General features: G+C 44.5%; 1 protein-coding gene across 1 annotated transcript in view; it reads left to right on the top strand.

Annotated features, from left to right (window-relative positions):
* LOC310862321 (protein kinase C and casein kinase substrate in neurons protein 1-like) overlaps positions 1 to 21,259 on the top strand; it is a 34,647-nt gene extending 13,388 nt beyond the window's left edge. The window contains exons 5-9 of the mRNA XM_083770171.1: positions 5,468 to 5,643; positions 13,207 to 13,327; positions 13,681 to 13,790; positions 13,956 to 14,179; positions 19,955 to 21,259. Coding sequence (XP_083626297.1) covers positions 5,468 to 5,643; positions 13,207 to 13,327; positions 13,681 to 13,790; positions 13,956 to 14,179; positions 19,955 to 20,064 — 741 coding nt within the window. The 3' untranslated portion in view covers positions 20,065 to 21,259. The remainder of the gene's footprint in view (positions 1 to 5,467; positions 5,644 to 13,206; positions 13,328 to 13,680; positions 13,791 to 13,955; positions 14,180 to 19,954) is intronic.
* Positions 21,260 to 21,583: the final 324 nt, after the last annotated feature.

Raw genomic sequence — 21,583 nt, 5'->3', positions numbered from 1 at the left:
GACATCCACTGTGAGATGTCAGCCAGGCATGCAGTGATGCGCTCTTCCACCTGAGTGGTAGAGGGGGGGAAGGATAGAAACAGTTGTGTGTCATCGGCGTTGCAGTGATAGGTTATATTGTGAGCAGAGATGATAGTGCCAAGGGATTTAGTGTACAGTGAGAAAAGGAGAGGACCAAGTACAGATCCCTGTGGGACCCCAGTTTGGAGGGTTCGGGGGGATGATAACAGGCCTTTCCAGGAAACCTGGTAGGTCCGGTCGGTGAGGTAGGAGGAGAACCACTTTAGTGCCGTTCCACCGATGCCTAGATCCATTAGGGTGTCTAGGAGCAGCTGGTGGTTCACTGTGTCAAATGCTGCCGATAGGTCTAGGAGAATCAGTACTGCAGAGTGGGAAGCAGCTTAGGCAGTATGTAGTGCTTCTGTGACTGCCAGGAGGGCAGTTTCTGTGGAGTGGGCCTTCTTGAATCCGGACTGGTTGGGATCCAGCAGATAGTTCTGTGAGAGATGGAGAGAGAGCTGGTTGGAGACAACACAATGGTTTTAGAAATAAATGAAAGGAGTGATACCGGTCTGTAGTTCTTGACATCTGAGGGGTCACGGGTTGGTTTCTTGAGGAGTGGTGTTACTCTGGTGTAAACAACTAAATACTCCCCAAAAAAGTTAGAAAGTAAATTCCGTGGGCTAAAAAAGTAGTTTCTAGACCTTTTATAAACACTGCGGTCAGTCGGTGTAAACAGCAATGGCCGCCAGTCGAGAACGCTGGGTATTGCCAGTGCAGTGCCCTACCCTATCCTACCTAGTACCGCACCTTGTAGGGTGAACACCGTGAATTGGGATTCACCTATAGTCTACATCCTGGGGAGGGAGGCCTAACTGCAATGTGCTTTATGCATTTGGCGTTGACGCCTACAGATGGTTCAAACCCAGGGTTTCTGGCACTGTTCCAGAGGAGAGGTACTACCACTCAGCCTGTGTGTTGGAGAAGGTCATGTTTATACATGGAGGATCCACCATGCTGACTGGATGGACTACTGACATGTACAAGTTGCAGTTGGACACCAGCACAATGGTCTGGACTTTAATTAACACCAGAGGAACTCAACCTACTGCTACATACTTTCACTCTACAAACTTTCACTCTGCCACCATCATCGGGACAAAGATGTTTGTATTTAGGGACTATGGGGACCAGTACCCCCGGGCCCTCAGAGTGTTTGACACAGAGACAAACCTTTGGCTGAGCACACCATTTCCACAGCCTCATCCAGAAGGACTCTATCATTCAGCATTTACCTACAATGGAGAGCTACATATTTTGTGGCTGGAACAATAATGATGTGTGGAAATTCAGTCCAGGGAGCCCAAGGGAAAGGTCCGGGTCCGATGTATGATATATGCTGCTGCATGCATGGTGGGAGATCGTATCTTCCTCTTTGGAGGACTAATCCTACCTGATGACATGTATGTCTTAGACTTCAATCCTAGTCTCAAGACATTATGTAAGCTAGCAGTTATTCAGTACGGTCTGGAGCAGTCGGAGCTCACACAGACATCAGGTGGGAACTGGCAGCCATGACAACCAACAATAACAACCCGACATGATAAAATCGGACAAATTAATGAAACGGCAAAAAACATTACACTTGTGGGAAGTCATCGGTGCCTTTGACTTGTTTGTCTGGGGCACCCGTCACAACTGCCCCTCCCTACCAGTCTATGCTCCCTCCCTACCTACATACCCTACCCTACCCTACCCTACACACTAGGGCATTAACGACTTGAGATTTTTCCCAGTCGACTTGTCGGACAGTAAAGTTGAAGTCGTATCGATTTATCGTTACTGGCGGGGGGGGGGGGTTTAACAGTGGCGGGTGGAGCTGCCGCGCGCTCAAATACGGAGCATGTCAAACATAGCACTGATATCATCTATATCAGAGGTTCCCAAACACCGGTGCCGGTCCGCGGGACACGTGGCACTGGTACGCAAGAGGGGAATTCTAAGTTTTGCGTCGTTTAAAAATGTCCAATCTTTGTATCTTTAGCAGCAGCAGCTGTAGGCTATTTTGTGACGATCGCGTTAATGAAACCAAACGCTACACGCGGTTCCGGTACAGGATTATTATTTCATGTGAATCATGTCAAAATGAAAAGATGATGTTATCCAGGTAAAGTAGTGGTATTGGCACACAGCGCAGCAGCAGCACCGAGAACACAATAAGAGATATGACATTATTATTCTCCTCCTCCTCCTCCTCCTCCTCCACAACTCGATAACGTTCTCATTTGTTACTCATTTTCTGAGCCATGCAAATAAACAACAACCCGCACTGACCGGAGACGGAGAGGTTCATGTGCGCTGCGCGTAAAGCTTAGCCAGAAACAGACAGTCATTGCGTCAGCATGCATGTAGCCTCGGGAACCCAGACGTTATATTTCCAGCACGGAGGTGAGGGGGATATCGTTTGGGGGTAACGTTTGCGTGCTTCTATCTGTTACTTCTCTGACACAGCGCAGTTCAAACAGACTTCAGCCAGTCTCAATAGTGGGACACCGCGCGCTGAGAGCCACATAGCCTACACAGCTGCATTTGGTTTTTAATTAAGGGCGCGTTCTGAATGCAATGAAAAAAGGGGAGGAAAAAAAAAAAAAAAAAAGCTCAACTTTCGACTCGCGCTGCTGCGAGTCGACTCGTGACTCGTTTATCGATAAATCGATAAATCGTTTTTTTGATGAATGCCCTACTACACACAGGTGTGATTTTCTTTTTTTTTTGAGGGGCACCAACCCCTGCTATGCCATGCAGCTTTGTGTGTCTGTGTGTATCACAGTGATGATTTGATTGGTTGAGCACGGAATGTCACATCACATTCATTCCGCTCTTAATATCGTGTGATCTTTCTTTCTCGGTTATGGAAGGTAAAAAGTCAGTGTGTCACCGTATCAAGATAATAGTCATCAGTCCAGTACCAAGAGATAAAAAGTGTCCATGTTTATCCTGATTTTTTTTTTTTTTGCCATTTTTTTATTGGAATCCTGAAGTTAATTTTTTTTTTAATTTCAAATGCATTTAGTTATAGTTATGTTAACTTTATGAATGAAATACAAATACATTGGACATAACAAAAACTAGACAATAACATTTTAATACTAGTAATTAGCTGAATAATCAATAATATATCAATGTTCGGATATTAACCTGAGAGCCGCATTACATGATGGTGAGGGCCGCATGTGGCCCCCGGGCCGCCAGTTGCCCATGTATGAAATAGAAGCTACTACTCTCTCCTGATTGGGAAACGCTGGTAGCCCACCTGCAATTTTATTTTCTGCTTAATAGAGCTGGAGAGACAGAACAAACACTATATCAATGGTTACTATCAAAATATAGAGCTATTATATTTAGCACTGTTACTGAACAAACACTCTATAGCAATGATTACTGCCACAATATAGAGCTATTTAACACTATTACTGAACACACACTCTATAGTAATGATTACTGCCACAATATAGAGCTATTTAACACTATTACTGAACACACTCTATAGCAATGATTACTGTCACAATATAGAGCTATTTAACACTGTTACTGAACAAACACTCTATAGCAATGATTACTGCCACAATATAGAGCTATTTAACACTGTTACTGAACACACACTCTATAGCAATGATTACTGTCACAATATAGAGCTATTTAACACTGTTACTGAACACACACTCTATAGCAATGATTACTGTCACAATATAGAGCTATTTAACACTGTTACTGAACACACACTATAGCAATGATTACTGTCACAATATAGAGCTATTTAACACTGTTACTGAACACACACTCTATAGCAATGATTACTGTCACAGGATAGAGCTACTTAGCCCTGTTAATGAACAATATAGAGCAATTTAACACTATTACTGAACAAACACTATGATTACGATCACATAGACTAGATATTTAACTTTTTAACACAAGTAAGACGCGCAAACGCGGGAAGCGAACGCAGCTTGTGTGTGTGTGTGGTTGTGTGTGTGTGTGTGTGTGTGTGTGTGTGTGTGTGTGTGTGTGTGTGTGTGTGTGTGCTACAGCTGCGCCCTGTGTGTGTGTGTGTGTGTGTGTGTGGTGTGCTACAGCTGCGCCCTCTGGTGGCGGGCGGGTGGTGTCACAGCGGGACAGACACACAGACAGACACACAGACATGAGCAGCAGGGTCTCATAGTAAGTGGCTCACTGCGTTCGCAAAAACTAAATTTGTTCTTAACCAAAGAACCACTTAAAGCACCACTTAAATCAAAAGTAAAAACATAACCAACTGAAACTGTATTATATAGTGTTGTTTACAAACTAATATCTAATATTAAATCATAAACATAATGTCCTTAGATGTCCTCTTGTCAATAATCAATAAGGTGGGGGGAGGGGGAGGGGGGTAGTGTTTCATACATTAAATATGTATGAAACGTTTTGGGTGGATGTGAAATCTATATCCTTCAAGGTTATTTTAAGGAACATATTGCTCCTGATTACGCATTAGGAGAGCATCTCTGATCCTAATCAAGGACATCTTTCACAAGCGCATTGTTCGCTAATATCTGTTTACATAACCACGGTTATTACATAACTTCCAGTTATGTTAAACGATATGGCGCTTCACAATTCGCTTGTGAAAGATGTCCTTCATTAGCATCAGAGATGCTCACTTTTTAACTGTGAATAAATGTTGTATAAAATGGTTTGATGACACGATTACTTTGCTTCGGACAAGATTACAATATGCTGACATTTTAACACATTGACCTGGCTCTATGCTATGAGGGCTGCTGGGCGAAACTGGACGGCAGGGGCAATTCTGCAAAATAGACCCATATGGCAGGGGGGGCTTAGGGGGCGGCAGGGGCTCAATGGTAGAGTGGCCGGTAGAGCGGCCGGATGGGAACCGCAAGGAACTATCTCTGCTCCTCTATTCATGGGCGCTTGGTAATGAGCATAGGGTATTAGGCCAGAGAGCAGCACAGACTAATGGATTTATACACTGTATGTACTATACATGCACATGCACATGCACATGCTACATGCACATGCACGTACAAACATGCGCGCGCGTGCACACACACACACACACACACTCTCGAACACAAACAATATAGGGCATATACAGTAGAAGTGGTGTCCATTTTCTGGTTCCACCAATCCAGACCCCATTCATTTTTCTTCCCATAGAGATTTCCAAAACAAATATTGATCAATTATTCTAAGCCTAGAATCAAGCCATCACGGATCCTGGTGAACCATGACCATAAAACAGTTGATTTTAACTGTGAATAAAGAAAATTACCTCAAAATGTTACTTAAGTACAGTAAAATAATACTTTACACCACCGATGAGAAGAGTCTCGACGAGACGAGTACATGGAGAGTATGTACTATAACATTATGTAATGTAATATATTGTAATATATTTCAGGCAAAGGAGAAGTATGAGAAGTCTCTGGACGAGCTGAGTAAATGTACTCCTCAGTACATGGAGAGTATGGAGCAGGTGTTTGACCAGTGCCAGCAGCACGAGGTCAAGAGGCTCACCTTCCTGAAGGAGGCGCTGTTGGACATCAAGCGACACCTCAACCTCACCGAAAACCAAAGGTCAGTGGTCCAGACTAACCTCGTGTCACCATGGGCTTTCCACCTCGGAGGAAAGCCTGGTCTGTGTTACAAAATTGCAGTGTGAACCGGTCTGGAGCGGATGATATGCCTATACGTCATGTTGTAGGCTAGTATTGTTTTGTAGTCATCAGGCAGGAACCATCATGTGGAACTTCCTTTCCCTCAAACCGGAAGAATAACAATAAAACTAAAAGCTCTCGTAACCTGTGACTTTTATTGAGAAACATCGGTTTGAGGGAAAAGGAAGTTCCAGATGAATGGTTCCTGCCTCATGATTACAAAACAATGACTACAACATGACGTAGCAATATCATCCGCTCCCTACCGGATCATAAAACCGAAAAGGAATGCTGCCCAGGCTAGGTCCAGACAGACAGACAGACAGACGGACGGACGGACGGACGGACGGACGGACGTGTTTCGTTTGAAGTGTCGGCCATTTTGTTTTTGTGGACATCATCAGTATCTGCAATTATGCAGAGCTCTGATATGTATGTGTATGTCTGATGTCCTTTTTTTCTTTAAAAAGGCTTATTACGGATTATGATGCATTCACCCCTTGCTTTGGTAACCGGGGATGTTTATGGGGGTTCTCCAGGGGGTGATAACTGCAGGGGGAAATGACTGGTACAACTTATTTATTGTATTTATTTTGTTTCGTTCTGTGTGAACACAAGGGGAAAGTGACACAGTACTACGGCAAACATTCTGTAGAGTTGTCTGGGCTCTTGTTGGTCGACATGTGTTGTTCAGTCCTGATGGCGTCGTACTCGTAATGCCCGATTTATGCTAGGCTGCGTGCCGAAAATAGCTGATCTACAAGATCTTCTATTTCGGAGCGTGACACGTACAGTACCAACGTGCTGCCAAACAAAAAAAGTAGTTCTACAGACTGTATCAAATATAAGTGACTGTCGTAAACGATACAAAGCCACCTCTCCCACAATTTCGGCGAGACAGTTTGTGTATTTTTGGACCACAATTCTTATATGAGACGATTTGAAGATGACCCCATGTTATTCTCCATAGAGAAAACCTTCCATGAACCAGGGGATGAGTGAGTGACGTCAGGACTTCAGTACTCGGTAGTTATGACCGGTAGAGACAGAGTTGTAAACATCCCTTCACTCCAATGGAACAATTTTGTTCACAGCAATTTCTGGATGATGGAGATAATCCGTTCCCAGAAGTTAGCGGTAAACTCTAGCAGCGCATTAGAGCTGCAGAACAGACTTTTGTGGCGCACTTTTAAAAGGTAAGATGTTTTAAGCGCCGTAAACAACAGCAATGTGCTTCTTAACCAAGTTAACACGGTAACATTAATGGCTTAACATGCTGTATGTCAACAAGGCAGGCAACGGGCAGCTTCTCTCGTGTGCAGTTATTTGCGCTGGGAGTGCTGCTGACTCACTGGAAAGAATTAAAAATAAACTACAAGCGAAATGGCTGCCAAGTGGGGTCAAACCAAAGATTGTTGATTTAGGAAGATAGTCCATCCCGGTTGGAGCCACTAGATGGTACACAAATTATGGTCTCCGAAATGGGAGCCGGCATCAGTCGGCAACTCTCGCAAACGTCCTGTGGTTACTGGTGCCAGATGATCCCGCGAGAGTGTGCTGCTGGGACAGAAAAAGGTTGATAATAAAGTAGATTTTCTCTTGATTTTGTTCTCTCTGAAATATATCCATTTTAGTATGACAATGTTGGGAGTATTGTGTGGCTTTTGGCAGCCGGGACCAATATTTAGTTCAGTGACCAAACGGCAGGGCAAAAGTGAAAGAAGACCCTACTACAAATCTGGGTTGAGTATAGTTAGACAGGTAGGCTACATGAGTATCAATGAGGTGTAGTGTACCTTGTAGACCAGACCCATTGAAGTAGTTCAGACAGGTACATGTGTATCACTATCAGTAGACCAGGACCATTGCAAGTTGCTGTACTCTGTCGTCTACCCTGGGCCATCCTACCATAATAAAATGAGCAGGGGTTAAATGATTACTATACGGCCAAGCAAGCAGTAGCCTGACCATTTTTGGGGATATCTGATGCCTTGTTTGTTTAAGGCCTTTGAGGTGCTGTGGTACCATTACATTTTATTTAACCAGTAAAACACATTCATAAACACAGTACCCACTACCCAAGAAGCTCAAAGGAAGAACAGGAAAGTCTAATAACGCAAGCAATAGAGCAACGAAGTCTGACGTCAATATCGGTAGAGGGTGCAAATCCACGGGTTCATGTACTTTTTATTTGCATTGTAATCCCCATATGGGGATTTTAGATCGCCTCATATAAGAACTGTGTTTGAAAAATAAACAATGTCATCCCGGCCGTTTCACTCATATGGATATGAAGAATCAACTGACTGAGAGAAAACTCTATTGTTAATGTTACTGCTACTGAATTAGTTACATTTTCGCTAAAAACAGACTGTATCATGAGTGACTGACTGTCACAAACGATACAGAGACACCTCCCTGACAATAACGCTGAGACAGCTTGTTTATTTCTGGACCACAATGCTTATATGAAACGATTTTAAGATGAACCCATGTTATTCTCCATAGAGAAATTACTTCCGTGAACCAGGCAGAACCAGGGGATGAGAGAGTGATGTCAGGACTTCGGCGCTCCATAAAAGCTAATGTAAAAATAAATAAAAAACTAAGCAACGAAATACATTAAAGGCCTATTCATAGTCCAGTTCTCAGTGAAGAGGTGACCATCGAAACGGTGGTTATAGTAAAAACAGAGAGATGTGTTGTCTTGAGCGGTGACCACCGCGGCGTGTTGTAGGTTTCGGCGGTCACCTCTCTCTCACCGAAAACTGGACTATGAACAGGCCTTATTAAGAAACAAGACAACCAACACATGTGCAGGAGCAATGTCTGGGAAGTGTGCTCATGTCACCTCACCATGAGGTGCATGCATAGTCAAAGGGACATTGGATGAGTGCTCCTGCAAGAGTCCTCAATGCATTCTCACTGTACAAAAATCTTGTTCTCTGGTTTACTGGTTTACTCTAGATGCCATGTTTTCACTGGAAAGCCAAATGCGACCCAGGTATATTCCTCTTTTCTTGTGATCATCACATCATCTTTTACTGTGAATCTGTCGGCCATGCTGAGTTTTCTTTGGGATCCAAAGAGAATGGATTTGTTTTTTCTTCCCCAGGTATAATGATAGTTTGTTATCAGCGAGCCAGGTGCACATACATTCTACCGAGTTGGAACACGCATATGTCACAATAGGGTCAGCTCTGTGTGTGTGTGTGTGTGTGTGTGTGTGTGTGTGTGTGTGTGTGTGTGTGTGTGTGTGTGTGTGTGCGTCCGTGTCCATGCATGTGTCCGTGACGTGTGTGTGCATGTCCATGTGCGCATCCATGTCATGTGTGTGCGCGTGTCTATACGCGCGCGCGTGTGTGTGTGTCTGTCTGCGTGTGTGTGTGTGTGTGTCGGTGTCATCACACCCTGATCACAGCTCTAATTAGTTGGACTCAGGCCAGAATGACTCACAGGTGTACCTGCTGACATCACTGCTATTCTGGGACCAGCTGGCTTTGATATAGCCTGGTTAGGCTTGTTACAATTATTATGTAACCGTCTAACCGCAATCATTTGAGTTAATTGCATGTATTTAGTCATAATCGTAAAATGTCCACGTTTAAAAATGTTCCTATACGTAAAAACATACATATTTGTTTTTCATAAAAAATCACACCTGTGTGAAGTGAGGGGAGCTCTTATCATCACACATTTTAAATAAGAATTGTAGTAATTTCTTGGTATATTTCAGTTATTTGTCATATCTGCCCTGTGCTCTTTTCCTTCACGATGCCTAAAAGGCAAACAGAAATCTTCTATTCTCAAATGTTCCAATTTCCAATGCCCAAAACACAATTAAATTGTTAGTTGCAATTATTTGTGTGACAATTAACTTAAATGTGTAATCGTGACAGCCTGGCCTTAAGCCTGGTGTGCCCAAAAACAATTCCCCCGGAACCCAGGGGCGTCATAGTGATATAGTTCCTATGCCCATAAACCTCTGAAGTCTTTGTAAAGTGAGGTAGAAATCTTACTATTGAGTGAACTTGATATTAGCAAGAGATTGTGTGGCCTTGAGACCAGACGGCACTTGTCAGTTCACAGCAGACACGCCGCATCAGAGACAAGGTCACTCACAGCCACGGTCTGAGAGAGAGAAAAAAGGATGAGACTGGCAGGGCACTGCGTCAGGAACCTGGCTGACACTGTGGGAGTCGACCAAGGGCACACAGCTAGGAAGGCAGGGCATAGGTTTTGATGAATTGAGCACGAAGGACCCCAGTTGATGATATGCACACGGCTGCCATCTTGCCAGCTGCAAGTGCAACTATTCCCATAGACAGCCCATTCATCCAAACAGAACAGTCCTATTTAATTGTATTAAATAACGTCAAACTCACCACGCCTCTCTCCCATGGTAAAATCCATGGTAACCTGAGACCTCTGGTGGCTTATTGCTTTAGTAGAGCACTGGCTGAACAACTTGGTACCGGGCCGGGGGGGTGACGCACGATCTGACATATAATGAATGTTATATGGCACGGGCCAACAGTTCCAAGTACATCCTTGCAGGCAGTGACAGTGAGTAACAATATTGTACTGTAGCCTGCCTGCCTACCTGTTAATGTTTTGGGCAGCTGCTGCTGCTGATTTTACCAGCGTGATACTTTTACAATGAATGAATTACTCACCTAATGCTGGCTGCCTCCGCAGTAGAGGATGAGGATCCACTTCCACCATGATTAACGTATATTCCAAAGTGTGTACACATTGTTTAAGTCAAAGATGCGCAGCATCATAGCTTCCGTATGGTAATATAAACTTTGGCTAAAAGCACGTGTTTAATCCACCACCACCATCACTTCTAATCAATGTTTACAGTCTGTCAGTCCCTCCCTCCCGGCATCATGATCTGAAAAACAACTGTCTGTCATGGAAGTATAGGCTACAACCGAAACAGTTTTATTTCTTAAGTGAACTTACAGGATGTGTAGATATATTTGTAGCGCCCTGAGAGATAATGCTTTGAATGATCTGTCGTGAGTGACTGTGTAACGCTGTGTGGTCGTCGATGGATCAACGCCTGCTAGAGCTCTAGACCCTGATGTTAGACAGGAGAGTGCATTAGAGCTCTAGACCCTGATGTTAGACAAGAGAGTGCATTAGAGCTCTAGACCCTGATGTTAGATAGGAGAGTGCATTAGAGCTCTAGACCCTGATGTTAGACAGGAGAGTGCATTAGAGCTCTAGACCCTGATGTTAGATAGGAGAGTGCATTAGAGCTCTAGACCCTGATGTTAGACAGGAGAGTGCATTAGAGCTCTAGACCCTGATGTTAGATAGGAGAGTGCATTAGAGCTCTAGACCCTGATGTTAGACAGGAGAGTGCATTAGAGCTCTGGACCCTGATGTTAGACATGAGAGTGCATTAGAGCTCTAGACCCTGATGTTAGACAGGAGAGTGCATTAGAGCTCTGGACCCTGATGTTAGATAGGAGAGTGCATTAGAGCTCTGGACCCTGATGTTAGACAGGAGAGTGCAGAGTCCTGAGTTTTACAATAGACAATGTACTGCAGTTAATTGATTGCATTGTTAAAATGTGGGGACTAAATCACTCTCTGCTATTATGAGCGCACACTTTCATGACACTGCCTGTGCATATAATTATTCTAATGATCGCATTCTAATTATGTATGCTTCCCTTTTCTCAACTCGACTCTCAGTAGATTTTAACCTGGCCTCTACTATCGGCCTAGAGCAGTGCTTCCCAAACGTGTGTTGGCCCGTGACCCGGATGAGATGGAAAAAGTACTGACATTCTTTACTTATAAGTACAAGTATCAATACTGCCATGTAGAAAGTAGAAGTCCGGAAATTCAACATTATTATTATTTTACTTGAGTAAAAGTACAAAAGTAGACTATTGGCTTCAAAATGTACTTAAAAGTACCATTGTGCAGAATGACTCTGTGACCCACAATTGGGTCCCCGAGCCCGTGTTTGGGAAACAGTGGCCTACAGGGTTTAATTTGCCTTTTTAACCCATTCTGGGCGGGAACCGAACCCCTTTTGGTGTTTTAACCATTATTTTAAGTTTTATCTATTGAAAAAGAGTGCCGTGCTACGAGCTTATAGGTCTGCTATTTTTGAAAATATGGCGCAAATCATTGAATATATCTATATTCTTTCAGAGTGAACGTTTTAACAACATATTTTCAGATGGGGGTCGGCAGCCAAGTACATGTACAGTAATTTTGGGGGTCCTTGACGTGAAAATGTTTGAGAACCACTGACATAAAAACATGGGTTTTTCAGAAAACTGTCAGGATTTAGAAGACATTTGTAGAATCGTCCTCAGGTCTAAATGGGTTAGCTCATTTCAGTCCATTCTCCCATTTCACCAAGAACCTTCTGAAAATGGTTGTCTTTTATTAAATGTTTTGCTTTCTTTTTCTTTTACTTTCATTGTGCGGTGAGGAGACTCCCACCAACCTTGTGAGGAATAAGTCTCTTGTAGTCATTTGTAAACACAGAGCACCGAAGTCTGACGTCATTTACACATCCGACCCCGGTCGTGTTGTTTTTTCCCCCATTCTGAATTCCCATAGGCTTTTTTTTGGCATGTGAAACCTGTCCTATCATCCATCTTTTTGCTTTAGCGACCTATAGTCATGGCCTAAAAATGATTGGCTGCCCCTAAGCCAATGGGAGTCTGAACTCTGAACCCATACTCTGAAAACGGCGCTGAGCAACTTCCATTGAAATGAATAACGGAGGGCGGGGCTGTCGCCCCCGGTCCGCACTCTATCCTTTATAACTCAATGGCCACAACGTGGAGAGAGTGACAACAGCAGCTAATGCTATGTGAGCTACTGTAACTGGAGCAACAGGAAAGCCATACCAAAACAGTGATTGAACTATAACAAAAGAACGTTGGAAAACGAACGAAAACAACAGCCCAGGAGGTTGTGACAGAGAAACACACACGTTAAAAACAATAATCATTTTTTTTAATGGATTCTAAGATGACCCGATGTTATTCTCCATAGAGAAATGACTTCCACGACCCATGGGATGAACGAGTGACGTCAGGACTTCTGTACCTATACTCTTTTGACAATGTGTGACTGTGACTCATGCTGATTTGAACGTTTAACCCATTTAGACCTGAGGCCGATTAATACAAAAGTGGCTTCTAAATCCCAACAAGTTTTCTGAAATTCCTATGGTTCTATTCTATGTCAGTGGTGCTCAACCCTTTTTTCATGTCAAGGACCCCCAGAATTATCTGTATTTGGCCGCGGACCCCCATCTGAAAATATGTAGTTCTTGTTATGTAAGTATACAGTAGCTGACACGCTTGCCTGCTCTCGCAGTGTTTTCTGTACCCACACTGCAGGCAAATCACATTTATTTTTCCTCAAATCTGACGCGTATGTGTGTGTGTGTGTGTGTGTGTGTGTGTGTGTGTGTGTGTGTGTGTGTGTGTGTCCTCAGCTACAGCACAGTGTACAGAGAACTGGAACGTACCATTCTGGCTGCCAACACACAGGAAGACCTGCAGTGGTTCAGCAACAACCACGGACCTCAGATGCATATGAACTGGCCCGCCTTCGAGGTAATAACAATAATAATAATAATAATAATAACCATGGACCTGGGATGCATATGAACTATAAAATCTGGTCAAACATTGGCAAAATTGTAACACTTATATAAAGCGGCAAAAATATTGAAAATAGACGATCTACAACTAAGTAACATCGGCTATTTTCACAAAATGTGTGTGTGGAACCGAGTGAACTTGGAATGCAGAATTTTGTGTTGAACAAATTTGTTTCGAAAATGCGTTCACCACATCTCCGGTAGATAAAGAGAGCTGGGTTGCGCCCCGAAAATGGCTGATCTACAAGCTCTCAGCGGGATTTCAGCCACTGCCTCTCTAACACTCTCTGCACGTGCCTGTTTCAGGAGTACAACCCAGACGCGGCCAGCGCTCCAATCAAGAAGATCAAGAAGCCAGATGGAGCCCCACCCACTCCTAGCACTGACCACGTGGCGCCACCCGGTGACCGCAGCAGGTAAGTGTTGTAAAAGCCAAAAATAAATACTTTGTTACTAAGTGCAAGTCATCAATAATAATAAATCATTATATTGTTAATATTTCAGTGTGAGCAGCTATGAGAAGAACCAGGCGTACATGCTATTGATAATAATAATAATTCATTGTATTGTTAATATTTCAGTGTGAGCAGCTATGAGAAGAACCAGGCGTACTCCACGGAGTGGTCGGATGACGAGCAGCCGGCGGGCTACAGTGGCAACGAGAACGGCGGCAACGGGAACTCCTTCGAGGAGGACGCCACCAGCGCCGGGCAGGGGGCCGCACCGGCGGCCGCGGCGGGGGTCCGTGTCCGAGCGCTCTACGACTACGACGGACAGGAGCAGGACGAGCTGACCTTCAAAGCAGGTCAGTTAGACACACTGACCGCACGACTTTCTACCACTGACTATACCAGTTACACACACCAACCACCGCCCACACGACTTTCTACCACTGACTATACCAGTTACACACACCAACCACCCCCCACACGACTTTCTACCACTGACTATACCAGTTACACACACCAACCACCGCCCACACGACTTTCTACTACTGTCTATACCAGTTACACACACCAACCACCCCCCACACGACTTTCTACCACTGTCTATACCAGTTACACACACCAACCACCCCCCACACGACTTTCTACCACTGACTATACCAGTTACACACACCAACCACCCCCCACACGACTTTCTACCACTGACTATACCAGTTACACACACCAACCACCGCCCACACGACTTTCTACCACTGTCTATACCAGTTACACACACCAACCACCGCCCACACGACTTTCTACCACTGACTATACCAGTTACACACACCAACCACCCCCCACACGACTTTCTACCACTGACTATACCAGTTACACACACCAACCACCCCCCACACGACTTTCTACCACTGACTATACCAGTTACACACACCAACCACCGCCCACACGACTTTCTACCACTGACTATACCAGTTACACACACCAACCACCCCCCACACGACTTTCTACCACTGTCTATACCAGTTACACACACCAACCACCCCCCACACGACTTTCTACCACTGTCTATACCAGTTACACACACCAACCACTCCCCACACGACTTTCTACCACTGACTATACCAGTTACACACACCAACCACCGCCCACACGACTTTCTACCACTGTCTATACCAGTTACACACACCAACCACCCCCCACACGACTTTCTACCACTGACTATACCAGTTACACACACCAACCACCGCCCACACGACTTTCTACCACTGACTATACCAGTTACACACACCAACCACCCCCCACACGACTTTCTACCACTGTCTATACCAGTTACACACACCAACCACCGCCCACACGACTTTCTACCACTGACTATACCAGTTACACACACCAACCACCCCCCACACGACTTTCTACCACTGTCTATACCAGTTACACACACCAACCACCCCCCACACGACTTTCTACCACTGTCTATACCAGTTGCACACACCAACCACCCCCCACACGACTTTCTACCACTGACTATACCAGTTACACACACCAACCACCGCCCACACGACTTTCTACTACTGTCTATACCAGTTACACACACCAACCACCCCCCACACGACTTTCTACTACTGACTATACCAGTTACACACACCAACCACCGCCCACACGACTTTCTACTACTGACTATACCAGTTACACACACCAACCACCGCCCACACGACTTTCTACCACTGACTATACCAGTTACACACACCAACCACCGCCCACACGACTTTCTACCACTGTCTATACCAGTTACACACACCAACCACCCCCCACACGACTTTCTACCACTGACTATACCAGTTACACACACCAACCACCGCCCACACGACTTTCTACCACTGTCTATACCAGTTACACACACCAACCACCGCCCACACGACTTTCTACCACTGACTATACCAGTTACACACACCAACCACCGCCCACACGACTTTCTACCACTGACTATACCAGTTACACACACCAACCACCCCCCACACGACTTTCTACCACTGTCTATACCAGTTACACACACCAACCACCCCCCACACGACTTTCTACCACTGTCTATACCAGTTGCACACACCAACCACCCCCCACACGACTTTCTACCACTGTCTATACCAGTTACACACACCAACCACCGCCCACACGACTTTCTACCACTGACTATACCAGTTACACACACCAACCACCGCCCACACGACTTTCTACTACTGTCTATACCAGTTACACACACCAACCACCCCCCACACGACTTTCTACTACTGACTATACCAGTTACACACACCAACCACCGCCCACACGACTTTCTACTACTGACTATACCAGTTACACACACCAACCACCGCCCACACGACTTTCTACCACTGACTATACCAGTTACACACACCAACCACCGCCCACACGACTTTCTACCACTGTCTATACCAGTTACACACACCAACCACCCCCCACACGACTTTCTACCACTGACTATACCAGTTACACACACCAACCACCGCCCACACGACTTTCTACCACTGTCTATACCAGTTACACACACCAACCACCGCCCACACGACTTTCTACCACTGTCTATACCAGTTACACACACCAACCACCGCCCACACGACTTTCTACCACTGTCTATACCAGTTACACACACCAACCACCCCCCACACGACTTTCTACCACTGTCTATACCAGTTACACACACCAACCACCCCCCACACGACTTTCTACCACTGACTATACCAGTTACACACACCAACTACCGCCCACACGACTTTCTACCACTGTCTATACCAGTTACACACACCAACCACCCCCCACACGACTTTCTACCACTGTCTATACCAGTAATACGAAGGTTGATAAAGCGTCCGCTAGGGCTGAGACACTCTACCGGAATAATGTGAAGAATGGGTAAAATGAATTCACTAATTACTTAATATCAATTAAACTTTACAACATTTATCTTAGCAAAATACAAGCACACCGATGAAGCCGGTCGATTTGACATATGGCTCAAGTGTAGGGATGCACCGAAAGGGAAATTCTTGGCCGAAACCGAATACCGAATATAGGAAACAGTTGGCCGAATACCGAATAGCCGAATACAGCTTTGTTGTAAAGCTACCTGATTATGGCAAAATACATGATTATGGATTTTCATAATCGATTTATCGGGCGATTATTTAAACGATTAATCGGATTATGGCCCCTTTTTTGCAATTACCTTTAAAAAAATGCTTCAAGTTATTGTAGGCATGTTGTAACTAACAATAAAGACAATAAAAATGAATACTCCTTCAAAATTTATATTTTACCCCCTTTTTAATACAATTTGATTTCATTGCCATTCCTTGTACTTGTAATGATACTGTAATCTGTAATGTTGACTGTGTATAGCTGACTGTCTTTCTTCCCATTTCTATCTCTGGGACCCCAATTATTTTTTATTTCTATTGTAAAAATCAATGTAAATTTTGAGAGTGTATTTGGTTCCATTTTTGCACTCTGTTACAGACCGGCCCCACTTGGTTTACTTCCTAACTATCTATAATTTAGCTGGAACTCCCACTATGAGAACCACTGTCCTACACAGTGTGTGGGCACGCACGCACACGCACGCACGCACAAACACACACACACACACAAACACACACACACACACACACACACACAATAGCATGCTAGCTGATAGGGGAAAACATTCTTATTTAGCAGCCATATTAGCATGTTCTCTAGGCTCTAGTATCACATATGCCAAAGTTAAACAGCACTGAACAACTGATCATTGTTAAGCAAAACGTTCACAGACGTTCTGCTTCTGCTTTTGCCCTGCCTGTGCCCACTTCAATGCGCTGCTGAGATTACACACAGGTGGAACAGATTTGAGGAGCTAACGAGCAAGCTACTGCTAGTGTTCGTCGTAGCCTGCATGCAAACTCACAGATTCAGACATTGGGGAGCACTTTTTGTCATACGACAAAAGAATAGACAGTGGCGGTGCTCACAAATACCATGTTTTGGGACCTGTTGATGAGCTCGCAGATTTCGCGGAGCGCATCGCAGCCACAGCACAGAGCAACTTGACGCTGTGTGTGTGTGTGTATGTGTGGGGGGGGAGACTGAAGTTGGGAGAGAGAGAGAGGTAGATGCGGAGCGCTCTGGTTACGTTCAAGACAATCGCGTGTTGTGTTTATACCGACCCGGTGTTTTGACTATTCGGTGATATATTTTCGGCCTATTTGAGCCGAAACCGAATAGGCCGAAAATAAATTTTTAGCCATTTTCGGCCGAATATTTTCGGTGGCCGAATTTTTGGTGCATCCCTACTCAAGTGTGTGCCGTCCAAACTGTGGGAGGAGTAGCGTTTCCAAAAAAAGGTTACTCTAGAAAGAATAATAAAGTGTTACAACTTACTATAGTCTAATTGCCCTGTTAGGGCAACCACACTAATAAACTGTCTACTGCTTCTGACGGAACACTCCGTCATATAAGCTTTATTATTGATATCAAACGGGATTTTTTTTGTTTTCTTATTTTTTTTGCTTGGCCTTTCCTTCTTCAGCGATCCTAGACCGGTTTCGCACATGCGCACTGCCGTTCACTTCTTGTATACAGGTGGACTGAAACAGCTCATGAGTCTAAAAAGATTCTGAATATTCTTATCTCGCCCGGTATCATTATTCATTGAGGATGCGCTAGGACGTCTGAGGATGTCTTATGTACATGTCGATTGGGACCCCTATGACGTGTGTCAACGTCCTATGTACGGAATCGGTTAAAGTCTAACTATGATTGGGTGATGTAATGGTGATGTAAAACAAACGGTGACAAAAACAATCATTAAATTCTCTTCATTGTTAATGGCATTTAATGTTTGTGTTGGGAACAAGATGACGTAAATGTTCCCTTCATTGTCAATGGCGTTTTTAAAACAAACATTGAACCTGTAGGTGAATACAGTAGGAGGGGCTAGCGCCCCTCAAAAAAAAAAAGAAAAAACAACCCATACATCCAAACTGAAAATGGTAAACGACGTTAAACTCACTTCGCCACTCGATTTGCCACTCACCTTATGCATGCGCAAACCCTCTATATGTTAACTATTAACTATTGTGTGCATGTTATAAGTAAAATGTTTAAAAAAAGCTGATCACAACGTGTCGTATTGTGACTGTAGTGACAGTGGTTAAACCGGTTGAAATAGACTTTATGAATTTTAATGTGTGTGTGTGTGTGTGTGTGTGTGTGTGTGTGTGTGTGTGTGCGTGCGTGCGTGCGTGCGTGCGTGCGTGCGTGCGTGCGTGCGTGCGTGCGTGCGTGCGTGCGTGCGTGCGTGCGTGCGTGCGTCATCAAAGGTAGCAGCTTTTACTGAAGGGTAGACACACAGGGGCAGTAGAGAGCAGAGGTTCGATCGATAACAGACCTCATTGAAAAGCAATTACAGCTTTTTCCTGTTGGAAGGAAGGACTCTGACCATCACTGTGACCATGACTGACCTTTTCCTGTTGGAAGGAAGCAATCTGACCATCACTGACATTTACACATTTACACACACCGACCTTTACGTCTACAACATCATGCATTCGTTTTCCTGACAGAATAGAAGCCATGGCTGATAAATGGATAATGACAGCCTTCTGTTGTTCTTGCTCTCAGCTAAATGGCACCACAGCTTTTGTGCGGTCAGAAAGCAGAAAAAAGTGGATCTCACAAGCCTTGTGAGCTTGTACTGAGCGGAGCGGTCATTATCAAGACATACTGTAACTCACCACTGAATTCAGCGATTAACCAATCAGAATCAAGCATTCAACCAAGCCATGTAATAATCTTAAAACGTGAATAACTCTTGATCTAAATCAATGCTTCCAATTCTAACCAAAGATCGGGGGTCTTTTGGCTACATCTAGATACTTCTAGCTACTTCCAAAATGGCACAGAGCAACCTTGAAATTGGCCCGAAAGTGGCAAATCGCTGGGTGCCCTGATGTAATATGGTTCCAAATACCCCCGGGCGTTTGGGGTATTAATTAGAAAGGAGGTTACACACAGAATGTTACACCATTATACCACCTCAGGTGATGAACTGATAAAGACGTATTCATGTTGTTGTTTTTTCTCCTCAGGTGAGGAACTGACGAAGACGGAGGACGAAGACGACCAGGGATGGTGTCGAGGTCGCCTGGATACGGGCCGAGAGGGACTGTACCCGGCCAATTACGTCGAGCCCATTTAGTCACGGGGTCGGAAACGCCAGGACACGTGCCATTGGACGGCAGCCTGGACTGTCCCCTCCAATCACAGCCTGCCTACCTACCCACCTACCTACCTACCTATCTACCGCACATAGCCAGAGACTTAAAAAAGAAGAAGAAGACACACCCATCCCTCCTCGCCAGCCTCCCCGTTGCCGCCAAGCAGTTAAAAACTTAGTAAACAACGTAAAAGGAAGAAAAACTAAAAAAGACAATAATAATATATCCCTATAATATATTTTATCCAGCATTCGGGGGTGGGTGGACTTTAAAGATGAATAAAATGCAGTTATTCCGGTATATATATAAACAAATACACACACACACACACACACTTGACGCATAACATTAAGCCGATGCAGGGAAACCATGATGCTAATGGTGTTAGCAGTGTTCGCTACATAATTCCGCTGATGGTTAAGCTGTGGTGTGCCTCTTAAATAGCAGGCGGCGGGAGATAAACATTAACGAACAAATTAAAACAGCTGGTGTGCAAGCTCACGACGCGCCCGCGACCGCGGATGGGCGGTTTAATCGACATAATCTATAAACAGCAATATCGGCCTTTAGAAAGGCAATATCGGCATCACGAACCGAAAAATAATGCATCACTTTTATTTCATAACAGGCATCTACTATCTCACGATGATGACGAAGGACGCATCGATGTTTTCTGCACAATCTTCAAAAAGGGTCAGAATAAATCAGGTTACTTATAACCCGCCGTGTATTCACGCATCTGTACCCAGTGTCACACTCACTGTACAAACAGGTGAGAGGTAAACCCTTACTGGTGGGAACTGGAATTGCGGTATTGTTCGATTTGACCGCACGATTAACTGGATTAGTCGGATATTTTGGGCCGGATGTCTCAATATCGCACGTCCCTAATACGCTAAGTGTCGTGAGCTTGCAGCGCGGCCGTATTCGCTCGCGCGAGACTACTATTACACCGAGCTTCGCAGCCTGCATTGCATTGCATTGCATACACACACACAAGCATAATGCAAGGTCTGTGTAGCATTTCTAATTCTGTGTGTGTGTGTGTGTGTTCAAGTTGTCATTCTTATTCATGGGGAATGCCGTTTCAGTGTTTAAAAGTACCACAAACTGTATCCTCTATGTTTTATTATTTTTGTGTTATTTAATTTTCTTGGTGATTTTGCCCCACCAGTCCCCCCAGTGTGTGTGTGCAGTCAGTCAGTCAGTGCAACGTGTTTTAAACGTGTTTTCTGAAGCTAGCTTGCATAGCAGCGTGTTACGAACTGTGTTTTCTGAAGCTAGCTTGCATAGCAGCATGCGGCGCTATGCAACGACAACCTCCCTGGGATCTCAGACGGCTGCTTCTATCTTCACCATCGCGTCAGGCGATTTAAAAAATAAAAAAGAAGAAGAAAAAGCCGCGATGCAACAGGACAACAATGCACAGAATCGACTCGGTTGGACTTTTCAGACTTTTAAAAAACGGGCTTCTGTGTCGAGTTGGACTGAGATTTGTTT

The sequence above is a fragment of the Protomyctophum parallelum genome (genome assembly GCF_964188405.1).
Source record: "Protomyctophum parallelum genome assembly, chromosome: 7".
Taxonomy (NCBI): Eukaryota; Metazoa; Chordata; class Actinopteri; order Myctophiformes; family Myctophidae; genus Protomyctophum; species Protomyctophum parallelum.
This window is presented reverse-complemented; position numbering and strand designations above follow the sequence as displayed.